Source organism: Nannobrachium achirus (assembly GCF_963921795.1).
Source record: "Nannobrachium achirus genome assembly, chromosome: 18".
Taxonomy (NCBI): domain Eukaryota; kingdom Metazoa; phylum Chordata; class Actinopteri; order Myctophiformes; family Myctophidae; genus Nannobrachium; species Nannobrachium achirus.
The window spans coordinates 45,547,870-45,569,072 of NC_137825.1; the positions used below are offsets into that span (position 1 = coordinate 45,547,870).

Sequence of the window (21,203 nt, forward strand, 5' to 3'; positions counted from 1 at the left end):
ATACTAGAACAGAGAACCAACAACAAAGAACAGGACACAGAGCCACTGTTGCTTCTCTCTGCTATGCCCACAAATAGAAACGTACGGTACACTGTACTCTGTATACACATACATACTATATAACCTCTAGAACTTGCTTCTACATGCCGCCTAATGCCCAACCCATTTTCACACTGCATTTCACACTGCATTCAGATATTTGTCAATGTCAAAATGGCTACACTATTCTGGTAAGGTAAACAGTCTGCGAAAATCACAGCTCTACAAGGCCACAACACATCGCAACGTGACAACTTGTGAGTTGTTCAGCTACTTTTTGTAAAAAGATTTTGTGTAGATTTGATAAAATTTTGAATTTATTTGGACACTTGAAAAAATATTTAGTATAATTTTAAACTTGAAGTACAAAGTTATTTTCAGTCAGTCAGTTCTAACCAAAATGGCTATTATCTCAACGTTTTCCTCGCAACATAATCACTAAAATATCATCACTGTCGGGCAGAAACCTCGTATCTCCAAGTTTCAAATGTGTACGTCTTTTGGTAAAGCAAAGTCCTGCTTCATCATACAAGATGCGAGGCGTTGTGTGCTTGTAGATCTGCTGTTTTCACTAGTTTAGTACATTTTATAGATGATAAATACAAAACAAACAGTTTTGGACATATAAGGTTTCCACCCGACGACGACGATATGCTATAAATATAAGGTGCTGGGAGTGGAAAATTATAATGTAGGGGTGCCTCGGATTAAAAAACTGTTTATGGGGTGCCCTGAGACATAAAAGTTTGGGAACCCCTGTTCTATCGCATGCCACTCCCCTTTCTAAAAGAGTTAAAGGTGATACACCATGCATTTAAAAAGTATTTATGTCATATTGTTTATGTCCCAAAAACGTTTTTCAAAAGGTTTGAGGCTAAATTACCACTCCTGAATAGAGAGCCTCTCTCATTTTTGAATGGCTCTCAGAGCATTTCAGCTGCAGTACCACCTTTGGCCTGAACTGCGCCACCTCCCCCAAAATCCTTTTGAAAAAAAAAAAAAAATTGAAAAAAGATTTTTTTTTGGAAAAAAAACATTTTTTTGATTTTTTTTTGTTTTTTGTGATGACGTCACAATCGGCAGATGACGTCACAATCGGCAGCAAATCTGAACAGCCTGTTTTGAGAACCCGTGGGATACTTTTAACCTTCGCCTTCTCAAAACCAGAGAAAGACACATCGGTCAGAAATGGGACTTTGTGAGGATAGAAGGTGCTAGTGGGACCCCAAAAAAAGGTTTTAAAATAGGAAAAGTGAAATTTCATGGTGTATCACCTTTAAGGTGCAGGGGACGTACTGACACATACCCAGTCATGCATCTCTTGCTCCGTGGCAGCGGCCAGCCTGATTGGCCACCTCTGCTTGGTCCTTTCCTGGGTGTAGACGGCAAACGAGTGCTTGGAGTCGTTCAGCACCGGCACCAGAATGGTCACCTCGTTAATGAAGGCGTGCAGGTACTGCAAGAGACATTACAGAGGACAGAGGAACACATAGGGTGGGCGATATGGTGATAATTATCGGTGAGACGATACAATGTCTCCACGATATGCCTTTTCAGAGATATCGTATATATCGTGATACAATTGAGGGAGCCTTGTAAAAAATCCTGTTTAATCGTTAATACAGAGATTCATTGCTAAATTCAATTTAAACCTGCATTTTGGTCTAAATCAGTAGTTCTCAAACTTTACAATGTCAAGGTCTCCCCTTAACTCTTTTGTATACTGTCAGAGTTACATACTTATAAAGTTCAATTTAGACCTCCCAAAAGGAACCCAGAGAGTCTAGTTTTTGTCAAGTATCTTGAAAATTAACCATAAAAACCAACGTGAAAAATAATCGTGATACAATCGTGTATCGTGATACAGCTTGGGAAAATATCGTGATATTGTATTTTTCCATATCGCCCAACCCTAGTAACACAGTTGGACGGCTGGGGCAGGAACACATGCAGATCCATCAGGCGCGTGTATCAAAACAACATCCCGCTTCCAGCAGTGGAAGCTTGTGATTGGCTGAACGTGTTACCGGAGGTACTAGGGAGCGCTCCATTGTGTTCGCCTGGACCGCGCGGAGGTGCCGAGAGCTCACTCGTGCCGACACGCGATGTTTCATAATATATAACACAAGAAATAACCATAACACATTAGGCCTATAAACATTCTATATTTATAAGGTCAAGTATTCTACTTAATAATTTGGACTTACAAGAACCATTATCATAGTTATAATAGACCTACATTTACAGTAGTTTAGGCATTTTGGTTTGATAAGGTTGTGGGCAGAACAATTTGTCCTTGTTATTTGACTATTTTTACTTTAATTATAATTAAAGACACTTCATAGTGAATTAGTGATTATAATAAATAGCCTATATGTCATGATTGTTGCTAGATTAGATTGTGTTTATAATATAACGCCGGCGCACCTTCGTCATCTCCACCGAAAACAATCGATCCGCCCTTGTTCCATTGTTGGAACCGGGATGTTGTTTTGATACACGGCCATCAGGCGCCCCGGCCCGGCTATAAAACACCCTCCCCCCGGCATGCTCACTCCTCATGTACTGAAGTAAGCATGAGCTCAGGCCTTCCCCAGTTTGGCAGAGGGAAAGTAGCGCCCAGCCCCAGGATTACAGCTTAGGCATTGACACTGGGTAAAAAATGGGTTACAAAATCGTGGTATATATATATATATATATATATATATATATATATATATATATACATATATATGCATACTATATATGGTATAAAGGTGACCATTGGGAACACTTATGGTTCAAGTGGTTAAATATCTGAAAACACAAATAGTCATGAATCCAAAATACACTGATGATTGTGCTGTCACACAATGAAACTATATGGAATCTATGAACAGGTTGTGGGGGGTCCCTGCTTCATCTCTCTCTCAACCAAGGGGTTCTTGGCCTGAAAACGTTGAAGACCCCTGGTCTAGGGGAAGACGCCATCTCACCTTCTTCTCCTCGTTAAAGTTGTAGTAGATGAAGAGGATGCCGTCCTTGTTGCCGTCTGGTCCAGAGAACTGCTCCAGGGCGAAGCGCACGTCCACCCACTTATGAGGCTTCCAGTCCCTCCACCACTGCATGGTGCCCTTCTTCACCCACACCGACTGAAACACAGTGTGACACAGGGGTGGGCGATATGGTGATAAATATCGTATATATCGTGATACAATGATTTTAAATTATAAAATCATTATAAAAAATCCTGTTGAATTGTTAATATAGAGATTCATTGCAGAATTCATTTAAACCTGCATTTTGGTCTAAATCAGTAGTGCTCAAACCTTAAAATGTCAAGGTCTCCCCTTAACTCTGACAGTGTACACATGAAACCAAATGGACCCGTAAGGGTCCATTTGGTTTCATTTGTACACTGTCAGAGTTACATACTTGTAAGGGTCAATTTAGACCTCCCAAAAGGAACCCAGGGAGTCCCTGCACAAAAACCAACATGAAAAAGAATCGTGTTAAGATTGTGTGTCGTGATACCACTTGGAGAAATATCGTGATATTGTATTTTTCCATATCGCCCACCCCTGGTGTGACAGCATTCACTCGGTTTACTGCACAGTTTCAAAGCCCTGTGGCTACAGCGACAAAACAGTGATGAAATTATGGGTTTAAAAGGAAATAAATAAAGACAAGACAAATGGCAATGTGGACTATATATATATAGTCCAAATTGTCATTTGTCTTGTCTTTATTTATTTATTTAGAAATGTATTTATTTATTTAGAAATTCAACTCTGTAAAGAGAACAGTATAACTCCATTTGCTAGAACAGTATGACATATACAAACTGGCAGGTTTTCTTGTAGTATGTGTTTGTGTGTGTGTGTGTGTGTGTGTGTGTGTGTGTGTGTGTGTGTGTGTGTGTGTGTGTGTCTCAGACCTGTAGCAAACTATAACACTAAGACAGCTATTTTCAAGTGGTGTGTCTGTGCGTGCACATGTGCGTGTGTGTGCGTGCGTCACAAGTGTGCGTACACTACAGTACCTGCTCTATTGCCTGTTCATAGTGTCTGAAGTTGTCCATCTCTCTCTTGGTCCTCTCACTGAGCTGCTCAAAGATCTGCTTCCTCCAGGCCGCCGTCTGGGCTGGGCTGATGGACAGACTCAGGTTCTGCACCGACTGAGCCAACGCTATGGGGACCAAACAAGGACCTATTGATCCATCTCTTTCTTAAACCCATTTTGGTCTAGAATTATTGAATGCTTTAACCAGTGAAAAATAGCAGATATACAAGCTCGCAGCGCGGCACAGAGGAATTGTATGTATTACATTTAATGTGACTCGGTTCCACAGATAAATATTGTGAAAATAGCAGATCTACATGCTCACAACGCCTCGCGCATGTAGATCGGCTATTTTCACAATGTTCGCCTCTTGCTTACTTAATATTTGACAGTTTGGCCAGTCCTGTCGAATATCCGACTATTCGAATACTTTGAGGTCGAATAATTCGAATACTAAAAACCACTATATTCGTGAATGCCCTATACTCACTGGCAGAGTTGGGAGAGCAGTTGAACCAGTGGAGCTGGGAGTGGCCGTCCACGGCGCAGCCCCCGCCGCTCACCCAGGCCCACAGCGGGTGCTCGTCCACCCCGTAGGGCTCCTCCAGCGCCAGGCTGTAGGTGGCCACGGAGGACAGGCTGCAGGTGTCGGCCGAGTCCAGCACGGCTCCTCCCGGCGCCACCTGTTATAGTCATTTTCAGATCATACTAGGGCTGTCACAATTATTACATAATCGTGATTATTTTTCATAATCGTCATAATCGTTTCCATGTCAAAATAGTGGAAATAGCAGATCTTACAAGCGCGTCACGATGCGACGCGTTGTGAGCTTGTAGATCGGCTATTTCCACTATCAATGTTCTTTTTTAAGTATAAATATATCAAATATGTCAGTAATTTCTTTGTATATTTAGGTTATGTGTCATATCTACTATGCAACTTCAAAGACTAAAAGCCAAACAGAAATGTAATTATCAACGACAAAAACACAATTAAATCGCTAATCGCCAATTATTTGAATGACAATTAATCGTCATGTAAAATGTCATATCGTGACAGCCCTCGATCATACTATTGTATACAATATAGAAATTGAATTTCCACAAGGTAGAGTGACAACGAATACAATATGTTTATTAACAACAAAGTTAAGAGCTCTGAGGTACACTGCACGCATAGTGACCTCCCGTTCTCTGGGCAGTCTCTCATTTATACAAGACAGTGTGACAAGAATAGGTGAAAGGGTGTCTACTAAACAGTGTCTAAAGATACAATTCAGTTGTGAAGAGTCTTCCGTATTATATGGACTGGTGACGTAGGAGCCAGTCAGCATTTGGCAGCTGTTCGTATCACAGCTGCTGTCGAGTTAGTTCATGTAGGAAGGTGACTCATCTAATATAGCATACAGTGAGTTCAGGGGTTAAAGCCAAAAGAAATCCCACGACTGAAATGTATTTTCAGACCATGTCCCAATATGTGATTTTTGAAACGTGGCGCGCACAGCGTACACCAATATTTGGGGTGTTTCCCTGAAGTTCTGAACTGCCTTCACTGAATGTGTGTGTGCCAATCCATGCGTCATTTTTTAGAAGTATCTTCTGAAATTCTGTTGTATTCTATGCTAGTCTGGCCAGTGCAAATACTCATATCTTGAAATTATAACAGCTTTTTAGTTATAGTTTATTATTTTGCGGATCTGCACTGATCTCAGAAATAGCTCCTATGGAATCCTCAAGACTGAAATCAGTCCCCAGGACTGAGAACTTTAACCCCTGTGAGTTTGGGAAATACACGATATTACATATTGACAGTCGTATAAATAATTTCTACTACACACCCTGTCCTCCTGGCTCTGGGCCTCCTCCAGGTCCACGTTGCTCCACTCCAGGTGGCCCCCGGACCTGCTCGGGGAGAGGAGCCCTCCTCCCGGGAGGCCCGGAGGGGCGAGGGCCGCGTAGGGGTCTTCCTCCGGGATGGCCGGGGCGCCGGACGACGTCTTGCCTGCAGAAAGTACACACATTTCTTACTTAAAGGTGGTTAAGTATTGTTCACCTTTGAATCGATACGATACCTTTTTCGATACCTGGGAATCGATACGATACCCTTTTCGATACCATTTTCGATTTTTATTTAAGTCAGCGGTAGAGCAGAGGTGATGATGATGATCACACAGTGTGGCGGAGCAGAGAGTATAGACATTGGATAATCATCATAATAATAAACAGTATAGGCTATTGTCGGCTATTTTCCACAGTAACGAGTGTAGCCTACTAAAGCAGTCATTAAACTCTCAGTAGCCCAACCTTTACAGATGCGACCGGCCAGGGGTGCGTTCAAGAGTATCGAAACGAGGTATCGTTCGTTTTTACGTGAACCGATACCCGATAGTATCGTGCAATCGATACCATTAAAAGTATCGCAGACGATACCCATCCCTAAAGACACGCAAAAAAAGGTATATCAGGCTATCTGTTTGGCTAATATTATTGATGACGTCACGCAGCGCCTCTACTGTACTAACTGCACTCTACTGTCTGTCGACAGACAGCAGTTTAGCGTGCATTTCATTTTGAATCTACGCCACCGAGGGCTGACTACAGTGAGAATGAGAATTTGATAAAGATTCTGCAACTTCATGGCATATTTACTGCTAGAAATGTACACGTTTTCAAAAATCAAGGCAGCCGTCAAAGATTAGAATCCAGGGTCTTGCTTTCTGCGCCCATGCTCTGGACATTTAAACTGTTGTGCGCAGCACCGTACGACGGACTAAGTATACATTCACTTTCACTACTGCGCAGTAACTCATAAAGCCCTGCCCCCAACTCAGACTGTTTGTAGAAAGACCACGTGACCTACTGTCTCATAATGTAAATCCTTGGGGCGTGCATCACATGTTTAAGTAAAAAGTATCAATACTACACTTTTGATATTAAGTACAAGTTCGGCATTCTAAATTTAATTGAGTAAAAGAACAAATGTATTGGTCTCAAAATGTACTGCAGCAGTACAGCAGAAAGTACTCATTAGGCAGAATGTCCCATTTCACAAGTTTTCAAAAATCTTTTGAAAATAGGAAATCTTTTGAAAATGGCAGCTCTGCAAGCTCACAATGCATCGCATGGCATTGTGAACTTGTGTTGATTGTTACTCAAGTAAAGTACAAACACCTACAAATTTTACGTTACTTAGTCACTTTCCACCACTGCTTACCTGGGTCTCGGTCGGAGACGAGATCAGAGATGAAGCTGTCGCTGGTGACCTTGGGGATGCGGGGTTTGGGAGCGTCGGCAGCGTGGTCGGAGGAAGGGGGGTCGCTCGCGTCGGCGTCGGCGGGCGCGGTGAGCGTTTCGGAGGAGGCGTAGGTGGGGACAATGTGACCGGCCGCAGCCGGGCCCCTCTCCTTCTCCGTTTCTGACTCCACGTCACTCACTGACTGGGCTCGGACCTCACCAGAGAAGAAACAGCCAGCACTGAATGAGACACAAAGAGCAAAATTAACCCATTTAGGCTTAGAATTATTTAATGATTTAACTATTGGAAAAATAGCAAATCTACAAGCTCACAGCGCGGCACCGAGTGCCGCCCTGCGATCTGCTATTTTTTTAAAAGTCATGAAAATTCGTGCAAATCTTTGAATATGTATTATAGCGAACATTTGTAACTCTTTTGCTTCTTTTTCCCTTCTGAAGGGTCCCTGGAACTAAATACTTTGAGATGGGGGTCAGTGGCCAAATACATATCATTTTGGGGGTCCTTGACATGAAAAAGTTTGAGCACCACTGAAAACTGTATTGCTTTAATTTTTTTTATAATTTCTCTTGGAAATGGACTATGTTGTTGTTGAAGCGCCAATGGACAGCGATGAACAAGGATATTAGGGAATAAACCACAAGTATACGGAGAGAAGAAAACACCAACGCAAACACAAAACAGTGAGAGAGTTTAAGAAAAGGTAAAAGCTCTTTTACCTTTATTGTCAAGAAAGCAAATTCCCTCACATTGGGTTATATAATGATTGGAAATGTTGTATTTGTCAGTATGAATGGCTTTCCTTAAATTCCATCACAGGCCAAATTTGAACCCTATACAGTCAATCATTTGAGTCTCACATATACCTCTTCATTAAAAACACTTTGATTGCCTAAGACGTCCACAGGAGTCTTAATCAATTAATTAAAGAAGTGCCAATAGACCTCTATGACAGGTCCAGACGTCTTTTCATTTTTTCAATTATTCCAGTAGGTGGAGCCCTTGCGCAGCCTCTGAGTGAAGACCGGGTTGCTGGGTGACGTAATCACCCCAGCAACTGTCTGATCCAACCACATGGGGTTCTGGATCAATGTTTATCAACATTGATGGGGTGACCTGTGGAGGCCTATAAATACCTGGGTTCAGGGGGCGTTCTGAGTGGGAGTAGGTACGTTTATAGAGAAGCAAGTGATTATTGAGAGAGAGAGATATTGAGAGTTTTGAGAGAATTGAGTGCTAGTTTATTGATTGACTGTGAGGTGTTTGGTGGGCGACTGAGGTGAGAGTTTGTGTGTGTGATTGATTTGACTGAAAGTGAGCGAGAAAGAGAGAGAGAGAGAGAAAGAAAGTGTGATTGTTTGAGGTTTAGTCAGGAGGAGTGGAGAGAGGAGAGGAGAGGAGAGGAGAGGGAGAGATTTGTGTTTTTTTGTGTCTTGTTTTTGTCTGTTTCTTTGTCTGTTCTGTTCTGTGTAGTCAGTCAGTGTTTGGCTGTGTCTGTCAGGGCGACGTTGAGAGAAGGAAGGTAAGCAACAGTTAGCATTAGCATCAGTCTGTGTTTAGGATAGCCTTAGAGAGAGTTCATTGTAGTTTATCTTGGGTGGGGTCAGTTTATCTCAGTTTATATCAGCTTAGATTAGACAGTATTAGACTAGTTAGTGTAGTAAGTGATACATTTTGGTACAGTGATGGGGAAGCGCAAGCTCCCATTGCCCAGTGCAGGCCAGAGGACACTGCAACAGTGTCTGCCACGTCGCAACGTGGAGCCTGTGGACCCAGGCTCCAGCGACATGTTTCAGGGACACCCCCTCATTCCTGTTGCTCGCCGTCGTCGTTCTGGTAGAACGGCTAACCGTCCAGGGCCTCGGTACAGAGCCGCCGAGGAGTCACACGACGAGAGCGATGATGATGATGGTACTGGTGGCGACCTGGAATGGGTTCCAGAGGCGCCGGACCGAGAACGAGTTCTTGGTAAGAGTTGTGTAATGCTATCGTTTAGCTTCGATCAGAGTCGGGTCCACCGCTATCCACCGCGGTGTAGACTTTTTGAGTCATAAAACTACAACGTAACGCTCAAAAAGACTTCACCGCGCTACACCGCTCTGATCGAAGCTTTTGACTTTAGAGATGAGGCGGAAAATAGCCGATATACAAGCCCACAACGCGGCAGCACCTTGCTTTGAGAGCTGAGAGTCTTTTTTTCGGTTCAATAGTCAGCTGGCTCACTCGACATTGTCCCAGTGTGTATGTACATATTGTATTATGTTTAGAGACATGATACGTTTCCATATTGAGAAATTATATCGTGTTTGAGTGTTGAGATCACACACTGCGCCGAAAGTCGGGGGGACGAAGATGGCGCTGATCAGGGCTACACGCTGACAGCTGCCTGATCGGCCATCTTCGTCCCCCCGACTTTCGGCGCAGTGTGATCAACACTCAAAAAACGTCTCAAGTCTCTAAACATAATGGTGACTAATAAACCTGAACCTGAACGTATATGGTTGACGATGACGTTCCTGAAAATAACCGATCTACAAGCCCATCGACGCGTCGCGCCGCCGCCGTGCTTTGAGAGCTGAGGTGGTCTTTTTTTCCCGGTTCAATCAAGTGTGTATCATACACATGACAATGTCTAAAGTATATGTATTATGTTTAGATACTTTAGACGTTTCTATATTGTGAAATGATATTGTTTGAGACGTTGAGATCACATTTCTATGGTTGACCATGACGTGGCAGAAAATAACCGATCTACAAGCCCATCAACGCGTCGCGCCGCCGCCTTGCTTTGAGATTACACACTGCGCCGAAAGTCGGGGGGACGAAGATGGCGCTGATCAGGGCTACACGCTGACAGCTGCCTGATCGGCGCCATCTTCTCCCCCCGACTTTCGGCGCAGTGTGATCAACACTCAAAAAACGTCTCTCTCAAGTCTCTAAACATAATGGTGACTAATAAACCTGAACCTGAACGTATATGGTTGACGATGACGTTCCTGAAAATAACCGATCTACAAGCCCATCGACGCGTCGCGCCGCCGCCGTGCTTTGAGAGCTGAGGTGGTCTTTTTTTCCCGGTTCAATCAAGTGTGTATCATACACATGACAATGTCTAAAGTATATGTATTATGTTTCGATACTTTAGACGTTTCTATATTGTGAAATTATATTGTTTGAGACGTTGAGATCACATTTCTATGGTTGACCATGACGTGGCAGAAAATAGACGCTCTACAAGCCCACAACGTGATTTATGCATGATGGTATCAGTACAAAATGATGAATGATAATGAAACAATGAATATTATATTATACATATATCTATGGTTGAGATAGTTGCAGAAAATAGCCGATCTACAAGCCCTCAACGTGATTTATGCATGATGTTATCAGTACAAAGTGATGATGAATGATAATGAAACAATGAATGTAGATATATAAACTCCATTGGCATCTGGCATGCACACAAAACATATACACCTGGCATGAATGTGATTGTGACATACACTGACACTGACATGAAATCATCACATTGTGTGCTTGCAGATAGGCTATTTTATGCCACCATCTCAACCACAGATATATGTATAATATATATAATTTTCCTCATAAGCAAACTTTTCATAAAGTCTACAATCACATTCGTGAATCACATTCACATTCATGCCAGGTGTATATGTGTGCATGCCAGATGCCAATGGAGTTTATATATCTACATTCATTGTTTCATTATCAGCACATGCCTGATGCCAAGGGAGTTTAGATATCTAAATTTATTGTATTGATGCCATCATGCATAAATGTTGTACATCACCACAACTCTGACAGTGTACAAATATACAGTTTCATGTTGTCTTGTTTATATATTCAATCATGACATGACAAATATATAACAGTACAAACTACACTTTTACAGATTCCGACTATTCTGAGGAGGAGGAGGTGGTGGAGGAGCAGCCCGATGATAGGAGGCCACGGCTGTACATCTCAGGTGGAGTAATAAAATAAAACGGAAACCAGAAGCTTGAATTGTACTAGATAAAACATTTTTTTTACATCAAAGTCATGAACAAGATGGCAAAGTTTAGATTTTGTGCATTTTCCTAATACATTTTCATTTTCTTGTCCCCGAGGGGTAATGTTATATGATATAGAGGATGAGGAGGAGGATCAGGAGGACGAAGCTGCCGGGGTCGTGGGGGAGGCCACCACAGCTGCTGAGGGGGATTGCCAGCCTGGTCCAAGTTCCCAGTCCGTTCCGCTGTCTCAGGGGGTTGGAGCGCCACTTTCCAGCCAGCCAGGTAAATAAAAACAGTGTGTACCGAGCCCGTCCAGATTTGCTGCGTGTCACTCTCGCTCCCCGTTTCCTGTCAGTCTACTGTCCTGTCAATAAAGGCATAAAAGCCCAAAAACATATCTGGGGAAAAAACATGAACCCCATGGGACATGAGTTGGGCAACACTACTAAATCTTGACACTAGACACCATTAGGGTACTAAGAAACATGACGTGTGAGTGTGACCTTAGAAATGTTGTACAAAGAGAAATATACGGTAGATGTGATTTGAATATTTTCTGAAAATCTTTTGCAGTTTCTGCCATGAAGTAGTGTCAAAATGTGCTTGACACATTTGTGTCAAGCACTGAATCAGTACATCTGACATGCACACATGCATGTGTATATACACCTCACATGAATGTGAATGTGATTGTGTCATACACTGACACTTAGTGTATGAAATCATCACGTTGTGAGCTTGCAGATTGGCTATTTTCTGCCACTATCTCAACCATAGATATATGTATAATATATATAATTTTCCTCAAAAGCAAACTTTTCATAAAGTCTACAATCACATTCACGCGAGGTGTATATATAGCAGATGCCAAAGGAGTTTATATACTGTATCTAAATTCATTGTTTCATTATCAGCATTCAATGCAGTAGTTGGATAAAAACACGTTTCTGTTTGATTTAAAGTCTCTACATCTCTTTACTATGATGCATAATGGGGTGAAGGCTATATGTCTAAATTGTAAATTGTTTTGATTTGCATGCTATTTAGCATTTTCTCTTTCTCTGGGATTTCAGACACAGTGAGGCAGGGGACATCTGCTGCTGCTGCTGCTGCTGCTGCTGCTGCTGGGCCTTCGGTTCGTCGTAAGACGGGTGAGAACTGTTTCTGCTCATGACACTGATCTAAGCTGATCTAATACCTCCACGTTTGTCATTTCTCACGTCATTTCATACAGTGTTACTGTATGTCAACTAAAATGACAGGTGACAAATGACACATGTGCCAGCATGAGGTCAGTATCATGCTTGTTTATTTTTTTCATGTTTTATGACATTCATCTCCATCAGCAGATCTACAAGCTATGCCCAAACGCCAAGGTGGCAAAATGATACTGTACCAGGGTGTGCGTGTTTACTTCGACCCAGACACCGATGAGGATGTCATTTGTGATGAGTCAGTTGACATGCAGTAACAGCACACAATGTGAGCTTATATGGTCTTACATATGATCTTATTTGTCAAACGTACCACGTTCATGTAGAGAGTGTAGTCACACACGCAGGCTGGCTTTTTCTGTGGGACTCTGTTCTTTTGCCCTTTCTGTGTCACGTGGACTGTGCGTAGTTCATCCTGGTGGAGGGTGGAGATCATCTTCACGATTCGCTTGTCCCTCCATGCCAAAACCATCACTTTGCCATTGTGGCGAGACACTGTTCCCCCCACTTCCAGATCAGTCATCTTGATCTTATATATTAGCTATTTGGTGCAATTTATGTACCACATGAATAAAAACAATATATTTTATGGTAATCATGTATTTCTATGATTTACAGGTGGCAGACCACCCACACAGACAGATCATGCACTGGGGTGGCGTGACGAGAAGAACTGGAGCCCCACCGCCTTCCCTTTCCGTGCAACTCCAGGTCCACTTGGCCGTGCATATGAGCTGGAGTCAGAGAATCCAGTAGACTACGCAGAGCTGTTCCTGTCTGATGAGCTTCTGCAGTACATAGTGGACCAGAGTAACATCTATGCGGCCCGCTGCATCGCGGAGGTCAGAGCGAGGGAGCCAGCAGTGAAAAGTTCGAGAGTTTATGCCTGGAGGGAGCTCACACTGGTCGAGTTCAAGAGGTTCCTCGGTTTGCTGTTTCTTACGGGCCTAGTGTGGAAGTACAGCCTCGAGAGCTACTGGTCCAAAGAGGAAGCAATTGGAACGCCCTACTTTGGCACCATCATGGCACGCAACCGATTCCAGCTCATTTGGAGGTTCCTTCATTTCACTGACTACGACACGATTGATGCCAGTGACCCACTCTGTTTAATCCGCCCTGTTCTTGACCCGTTGCTGGCCAGTTTCAAGAAGATGTATCAGCCGGACATCAATGTGAGCATCGACGAGGGAACACTGCTTTGGCGTGGCAGCTTGAAGTTCAAGGTCTACAACCCAATGAAACCCATCAAGTATGGCATAAAGAGCTACATACTGTCAGAGTCCAAAACAGGCTACCTCTACGCCATGAAGCCTTACTGTGGTGTAAGCGCTCACCTCCCAGACACCATCCGGTTCCTGATTGACGGCCTTGAAGGCCTTGGATACCGTCTTTATCAGGTGATGAGCTAAAATTATATTATGTTATATTGCTTAGTAGTGATTACATTTGCCTGCTGTGACCTTCCATGCTATACTATGATCTGACCTTGGCTTATCTACAACTGGTGGTTGTTCTCAGGACTAAACTATAATTTCTAACCTCATTTCAGGATAACTTTTACAACCACATCACGACGTCTACCATGCTCCTCGGTCTCAAGATGCACACCTGTGGCACACTCCGTACCAACAGGGGCGAACCACAGGCCATCAAAGATGTCAAGCTGACTGGTCTGGAAGTGGGTGCAACGGTGTCTCGCCACAATGGCAAAGTGATGGTTTTGGCATGGAGGGACAAGCGAATTGTCAAGATGGTCTCCACCCTCCACCAGGATGAACAACGCACAGTCCACGTCAAGCAGAGAGGGCAAAAGAACAGAGTCCCCCAGAAGAAGCCAGCCTGCGTGTGTGACTACAATCTCTACATGAACGGGGTAAGTTTGACAAATAAGATCATATGTACCACCACCACCTAATACATTGTCTTGTCTACTCATTGCCTCATTGCGTGCATCAACACGTGGCACTGCGTGTTGTGAGCTTGGAGCCTGCAAGCTCACAACATGCAGCGCCGCATGTTGTGGTGCCTCATGCTCTTGGTGCCTCAGGCTAACATATTTGTCATTATACATTGTCTTGTCTACCAGTGGCATCAGTTCAGAAAAAGCTAAGGTATGGCAACATGACTGGTGTCTTCGCACCAGTCATGTTGCCATACCTTAGCAACAGGCATGATGAAAAGTACATTTTATTATTTCCCCCTGTAGCCAAGGTATGGCAGCTGCCATAGCTTACAAAAAAAAAAAAAAAAAAAAAAAAAATTACAAAAAAAAAAAAAAAAAAAAAATCTGCGATAGCTTGCCATACTCAATTGACGCCTCTGTTTACTTGTCTTTGCAGGTGGACCGTCTTGATCAAAAAATCTCGTATTATCCGTTTGTCCGCAAGACGGCCAAGTGGACTTCAAAATTCGTGATGTACCTGTTCCAGATTGCCCTCGTCAACAGCCACATCATCTACAAGCTGAAGAACGAAGTCGACAGCGACGACGACGACCTCAGAGAACCAGACGAACCCAAGAGGAAGCCGCCAATGAAGATGAGGAAGTTCATCCTGGAGACAGCCAAGGCCTGGACCAAACTTCCTCTGGTAGCAGAAGCAGCAGCAGCAGCAGCAGCAGAGGCAGAGGCAGCACCAGAGGCAGCAGCAGCAGCAGCAGCAGAAGCAGCAGCACCTGCTCCTCCCCCCCCTGCCCCCCTTGCCCCCACCCCTAGGGGACCCCGCGGCAGGGACCCTGAACAACGGTACGACATCGACTTCAGGGGGCATGTTCTGCAGCCCATCAACCCCAACCCAGGTCAGGATAGGCCGTTCCGAAAATGCAAGAACTGCCTGAACAAGAACCCTCCCGTCCGCAAGGAGACACATTATGTCTGTGTGGGCTGCCACTACGTCCCCCTTTGCACCTACCCCTGTTTCTTCGAGTACCACCAGAGGTGAGAAGCATGATGCTCTCTCTCTCTCACACACACACACACACACACACACACACACACACACACACACACACACACTACACAATGTTTTATTTTATTTTATTTCCTTTGTAAAAAAAAGAAAAGAAAACAAAAAAAAAATTATTATTATTTTCTATTTATTTTCCTCACACTCATTGGACTATCGCTCAGAGTGAAAGCATCTTTGACATTGAACTGAGCCTACGTCCTGAACTTTTATTTTATTTTCCATATTTTTCATGTCTCACTTATTTTATTTTATTGAACTCACTCAGAGTTCAAGCACCTTTGACATTGAACTTTGGGACTTTGAGCTGAAGAAGGCTTGTATTATTTTATGGTTAGAATATTCCTAGTTGAACAATTATTGTGGCACAATATTTACATCTCTCAAATGCATTTCTGTGAAGTAATATCCCAAGGAAAATAAAGCCTTGTTTCATTGAAAATGTAACCTGTTCTCAATGCTGTTGCTCACATAGCACTGTTGAAAAACCAAGCCCTACAAATGTAAGCCCCTTGTTGTTTTGAGAATACCTACTGTCTGTCTGAAGTCAATGAAGTCAAAAGTAAAATATTCATATGACCTTTCAGCCTGTCTTCATGTTGCCATTTGAGATTACAAGCACTGTGTACATGGAAAATCCATTGCATTTGTATATATAGTATATAGTTATAGTATGTTGGCCTATCTATTTTGATGCACTGAAATACACTGTATAGTATATAATATGTTGGCCTATCTATTTTGATGCACTGAAATACACTTGCACAGAAGTACCTGACAGTATCTACTGTTGTCTGATCTCAAAGGTTCAAGGTTGTACTTTATTGTTCCGTCTTTTGTACAGGAAAATAAAATTTCAAATGACCAGTCTTGTCTTTTATATTTGTAGAATAAAGTACACATCCTCAGCTTTCCAATAGAGGTATCACATTTGCAAATATTCCTAGCTGAACAATTACTGGGGCACGATTTTGACAACATCTCTGAAATGCATTTCTGTGAAATAATATCCCAAGGAAAATAAAGCCTTGATTCACTGAAAAAAGAGGTTCAGTGTTCAGGTTTAGTTATAATGTGTCATAGTAACTCAGGTTCCCTTCATATCTGAAGGGAACCTGTAGACATTCAGTAATTTCGATCAAAGCCAAAACCTTATAATGCAGTCTAGAAATTGACCGGCCAAGCCTGCCATGTTTGAATTGCATAGAAAATGGGAAGATAACATTAGTCTACCAAGGCCCCTACAGCAGGTCAGAAGAGGTCAACAGGCAACATGCAGTTGAGCATTGGGCAATATTTCATTCATAGCATTCTGTCATTCAGTTTTAGGCTTTTGTATGTAAAAAAAACATTGTATTTGTATATTTTGGCCTTATTTATTTTGATGCACTGAACTAAACCTGCACTAAATGCCTGACCTACTCGTGTTATTTGTCTAGGTGGGGTACAAAATAGTTTCAAGAATTCCAACTTGAGTAAACTAAAAGCATCTTGGGGCGCCCACTGGCCTAGTGGTCAAAGCGCATACCACATACTATGATGCCTGCTGGTGTCACCGGTTCGATTCCCGATCTGGATGACCTGTCATGACCACATGTCATCCCCCATCTCTCCCATTTCCTGTCAGTCTATTGTCCTATCAAATAAAGGCATAAAAAACAAATCTTTAAACTAAAAGCATCTCATCTCCATTCCCATAATTCAGTAAATGTACTTACTTTCAATCACTAATTGTCCATCACATATCTGGCTACATAACTGACCATTACATGGTACTCAGAGTACTCTGAGAGTGTAAAAATTGACCCGTAAGGGTCCATTTGGTTCTATTTGTACACTTATGAATGTATGAATGACACACACACATTTGTAGTGTCATGATATAGAACGAACACATGGGGGCGCCAAACCTCCTCAATACAGTATATTGACAGGCCTTAGTCAGAAAAGATCAACAAACTACCTTTTTTTGTAATTTATAATGAAAGACAACAATTCAAAGGGTTGTTTGAGATATTTGCTGTAAAAGTTGAGCATTTTATGTTGGTCTGGCAATCTCTGAAATGCATTTCTGTGAAATAATATCCCAAGGAAAATAAAGCCTTGATTCACTGAAAAAAAGAGGTTCAGTTGTTTGTTCAGGTTTAGTTGTTTAGTAAGCTCTAATGTGTCATAGTAACTCAGGTTCCCTTCATATCTGAAGGGAACCTGTAGACATTCAGTAATTTCGATCAAAGCCAAAACCTTATAATGCAGTCTAGAAATTGACCGGCCAAGCCTGCCATGTTTGAATTGCATAGAAAATGGGAAGATAACATTAGTCTACCAAGGCCCCTACAGCAGGTCAGAAGAGGTCAACAGGCAACATGCAGTTGAGCATTGGGCAATATTTCATTCATAGCATTCTGTCATTCAGTTTTAGGCTTTTGTATGTAAAAAAAACATTGTATTTGTATATTTTGGCCTTATTTATTTTGATGCACTGAACTAAACCTGCACTAAATGCCTGACCTACTCGTGTTATTTGTCTAGGTGGGGTACAAAATAGTTTCAAGAATTCCAACTTGAGTAAACTAAACTAAAAGCATCTAGGGGCGCCCACTGGCCTAGTGGTCAAAGCGCATACCACATACTATGATGCCTGCTGGCGTCACCGGTTCGATTCCCGATCTGGACGACCTGTCATGACCACATGTCATCCCCCATCTCTCCCATTTCCTGTCAGTCTATTGTCCTATCAAATAAAGGCATAAAAAACAAATCTTTAAACTAAAAGCATCTCATCTCCATTCCCATAATTCAGTAAATGTACTTACTTTCAATCACTAATTGTCCATCACATATCTGGCTACATAACTGACCATTACATGGTACTCAGAGTACTCTGAGAGTGTAAAAATTGACCCGTAAGGGTCCATTTGGTTCTATTTGTACACTTATGAATGTATGAATGACACACACACATTTGTAGTGTCATGATATAGAACGAACACATGGGGGCGCCAAACCTCCTCAATACAGTATATTGACAATAATGTAAACTTTTGGTCCTAACTTCAAAAAGAAATGTCATATGAACTTACTTTTTGTGTGTAGAATAAAGAACATCCTTCAGGCTTTCAAAACAGGTATCACATTTGCAAATAGTCCTAGTTGAAATTACTTACTGGCACAATATATACAAAACATGTGTTTTTCTCTGACATCCATTTCTGTGAAACAATATTACATGGAATATTGTAGGTTGACGATGTGAACATCAAAATATCTGTAAATAAAGCATGCAGCTGCCTAGAAAGCATGCAGCTGCCTAGAAAAAATAAATCATGACCCATAACAGGAGTTTTAGCCTTGGAAATGCTGAAAGTACCACATAACACAGTTCTATTTTGATTAACCCTAACCCTATAGATAAGCCCATAACTCCACAGGCGAATAATATTTTGACTAACGGTAAAGTCAACAGTAAAGTAAACATCCTACCGATTATTCTGATATGTGCCAAGTTGAGATTGACACAGTACAAACAGTTCTGTACATAAAATAAACCTTTAAATGCGATTATCTCAGAACCTCATTTGAGAGGCAAGATTTATGAGCGTTTTTTTTATTTTCACATGCACTTATATTCAAAATGGAACTATCTGTGAACTCAATTCTTTGCAACATGAAAGAATACACCCTAAAGTGTATCTGCATGTGTTCGCAGTTCATATAATACTTCAAAAAAGTACAGTTATGTATGGTCTCAAAATGAATGGGGAGTCAATGGTGGCTGGGGCTATTGACTAATTTCCAGAAACCTTGGCATTCAATGTGTTAAGCCATCTCCCTCTGGTGGACATGCCATTAAATCAAGTGTAGCACATTCAGTACTTTTTCTCATTTCCTCACCCCCTCTCAAAATATATGATTAATGACTTAATTACACTCGTGCGCGTGCGTGCGTGCGTGCGTGCGTGCGTGTGCGCGCGCATGTGACTGCACTGAACTCCACTGCAGTAAGTAGGTCATCCCAAATCTATGCAGACTATCTTTATTTTTGCATTGTACTCTCTTGTACTTGTGCCTGGAGAGTAGGTGTGTTGAGTTTCCACTGCAACATGCAACCAGGGGTCATCGCCATGCTGGCTTGTGGTGCACATTTTTGTCAGATTCACTCAGAGAGTGTTCAAATGGAACCAAATGAACCCTACGGGTCCATTTGGTTCCATTTGAACACTCTCAAGAGTTATAATGGGGGTCCTTGCAAATAAAGGTTCGAGAATGTGCCATAGTAAATCAGTGTCATACATATTTTGAATAAAACCTGGAGACTTGACATTCAGTCTTATGATCAAAACATTATAATGCTGTGTAGGGCTGTCACGATATGACATTTTACATGACGATTAATTGTCACTCAAATAATTGCGATTAACGATTTAATTGTGTTTTTGTTGTTGATAATTACATTTCTGTTTGGCTTTTAGGCTTTGAAGTTGTACATGGCAGATATGACACATGACCTAAATATACAAAGAAATAATGGATATATTTGACAACTTTCTACTTAAAAAATGACATTGATAGTGGAAATAGCCGATCTACAAGCTCACAACGCGTCGCGATGCGACGCGTTGTGAGCTTGTAGATCTGCTATTTCCACTATTTCTTTACTTATTTATGAAATTTTGAACATTCACGATTATGACGATTATGAAACATAATCGCGATTATGTAAAATAATTGCGATTAGACGATTATGTAATAATTGTGACAGCCCTAATGCTGTGTAAAAAAATAATCTGACATTTACAGTACAGTACCACCAACAAGTCTCTGCCACGGACACATTTGTCCGTGTACGGACTAGGGATGGGATGATATGAATGTCAAAAGAAAATTGCGATTTACGATGTTATCGCAGTTATCAAAAAATTATCCCCAACATCCATTATCCTGGTGCAGAACATTTGCCAAAAAAAAAACGCCGATCTACAAGCTCTGTGAGCTTGTAGAAGAGGTTTGATAGGTTTGATTTTTTTAGAGAAAAAAAAAGGCTCATATCAATTCAAGTATGTTATTTCCAGGTCCGTTTGACCAATTCTAGAGGGTTTAAGTGGTACCGGATATGCAGCTAGGCAAATAAAAGGTGAATTGGTCCCAGTGCATGACGGAGGATAATTTCGCGATGAACGTAAATCTCCACGATACGATTATCGTGAGCTTTTTTTTTTTTTTTTTTATCACAATAAAAACTATTATTGTCCCATCCCTAGAATGAAGGAAGGCTAGTAGAGGAAAGCACGTAAAGCACTGACGAAGGTCCCAGGACCGAAACGTTTGCTTTTTTTAATTTTTGCACTGAGCATCTGAGCACTATGGGCTAAAAATAAAAGAAATTATATTAACTCTCCTACTGCCAGATTATTTATTTATTTATTGGGTCTGGTGCCATCAAAAAGCGGCTTACCTTTGCGACGTTATAGTAGATAGATAGACATTTATTTATTTTATTTTTATTTATTTTTTTGATTGTGCAATAGTGCACTTTGGTCTGCCAGGCAGCAGAGGGCGGCGTCATGCTGAGAATGAATGTGATTTGCCTGTTACGTGCATTCAGACCAGTCACTGGCCACAGAGCCTCACAGCCAGAGAAATCAACAAGGAAGTGAATTGGTCTCCGTTGATG

The 21,203-nt window shown here is 41.9% G+C and overlaps 1 protein-coding gene across 1 annotated transcript in view; it reads right to left on the reverse strand.

Annotated features, from left to right (window-relative positions):
• The window catches only part of tecpr1a (tectonin beta-propeller repeat containing 1a), a 56,380-nt gene that overhangs the window by 20,780 nt on the left and 14,397 nt on the right, over nt 1-21,203 (reverse strand). Inside the window, exons 10-15 of the mRNA XM_080748270.1 lie at nt 7,295-7,554; nt 5,919-6,082; nt 4,571-4,763; nt 4,061-4,206; nt 3,015-3,170; nt 1,346-1,495 (exon numbers count right to left, since the gene is read on the reverse strand). Of these exons, the coding sequence (XP_080604396.1) occupies nt 1,346-1,495; nt 3,015-3,170; nt 4,061-4,206; nt 4,571-4,763; nt 5,919-6,082; nt 7,295-7,554 (1,069 nt within the window). The remainder of the gene's footprint in view (nt 1-1,345; nt 1,496-3,014; nt 3,171-4,060; nt 4,207-4,570; nt 4,764-5,918; nt 6,083-7,294; nt 7,555-21,203) is intronic.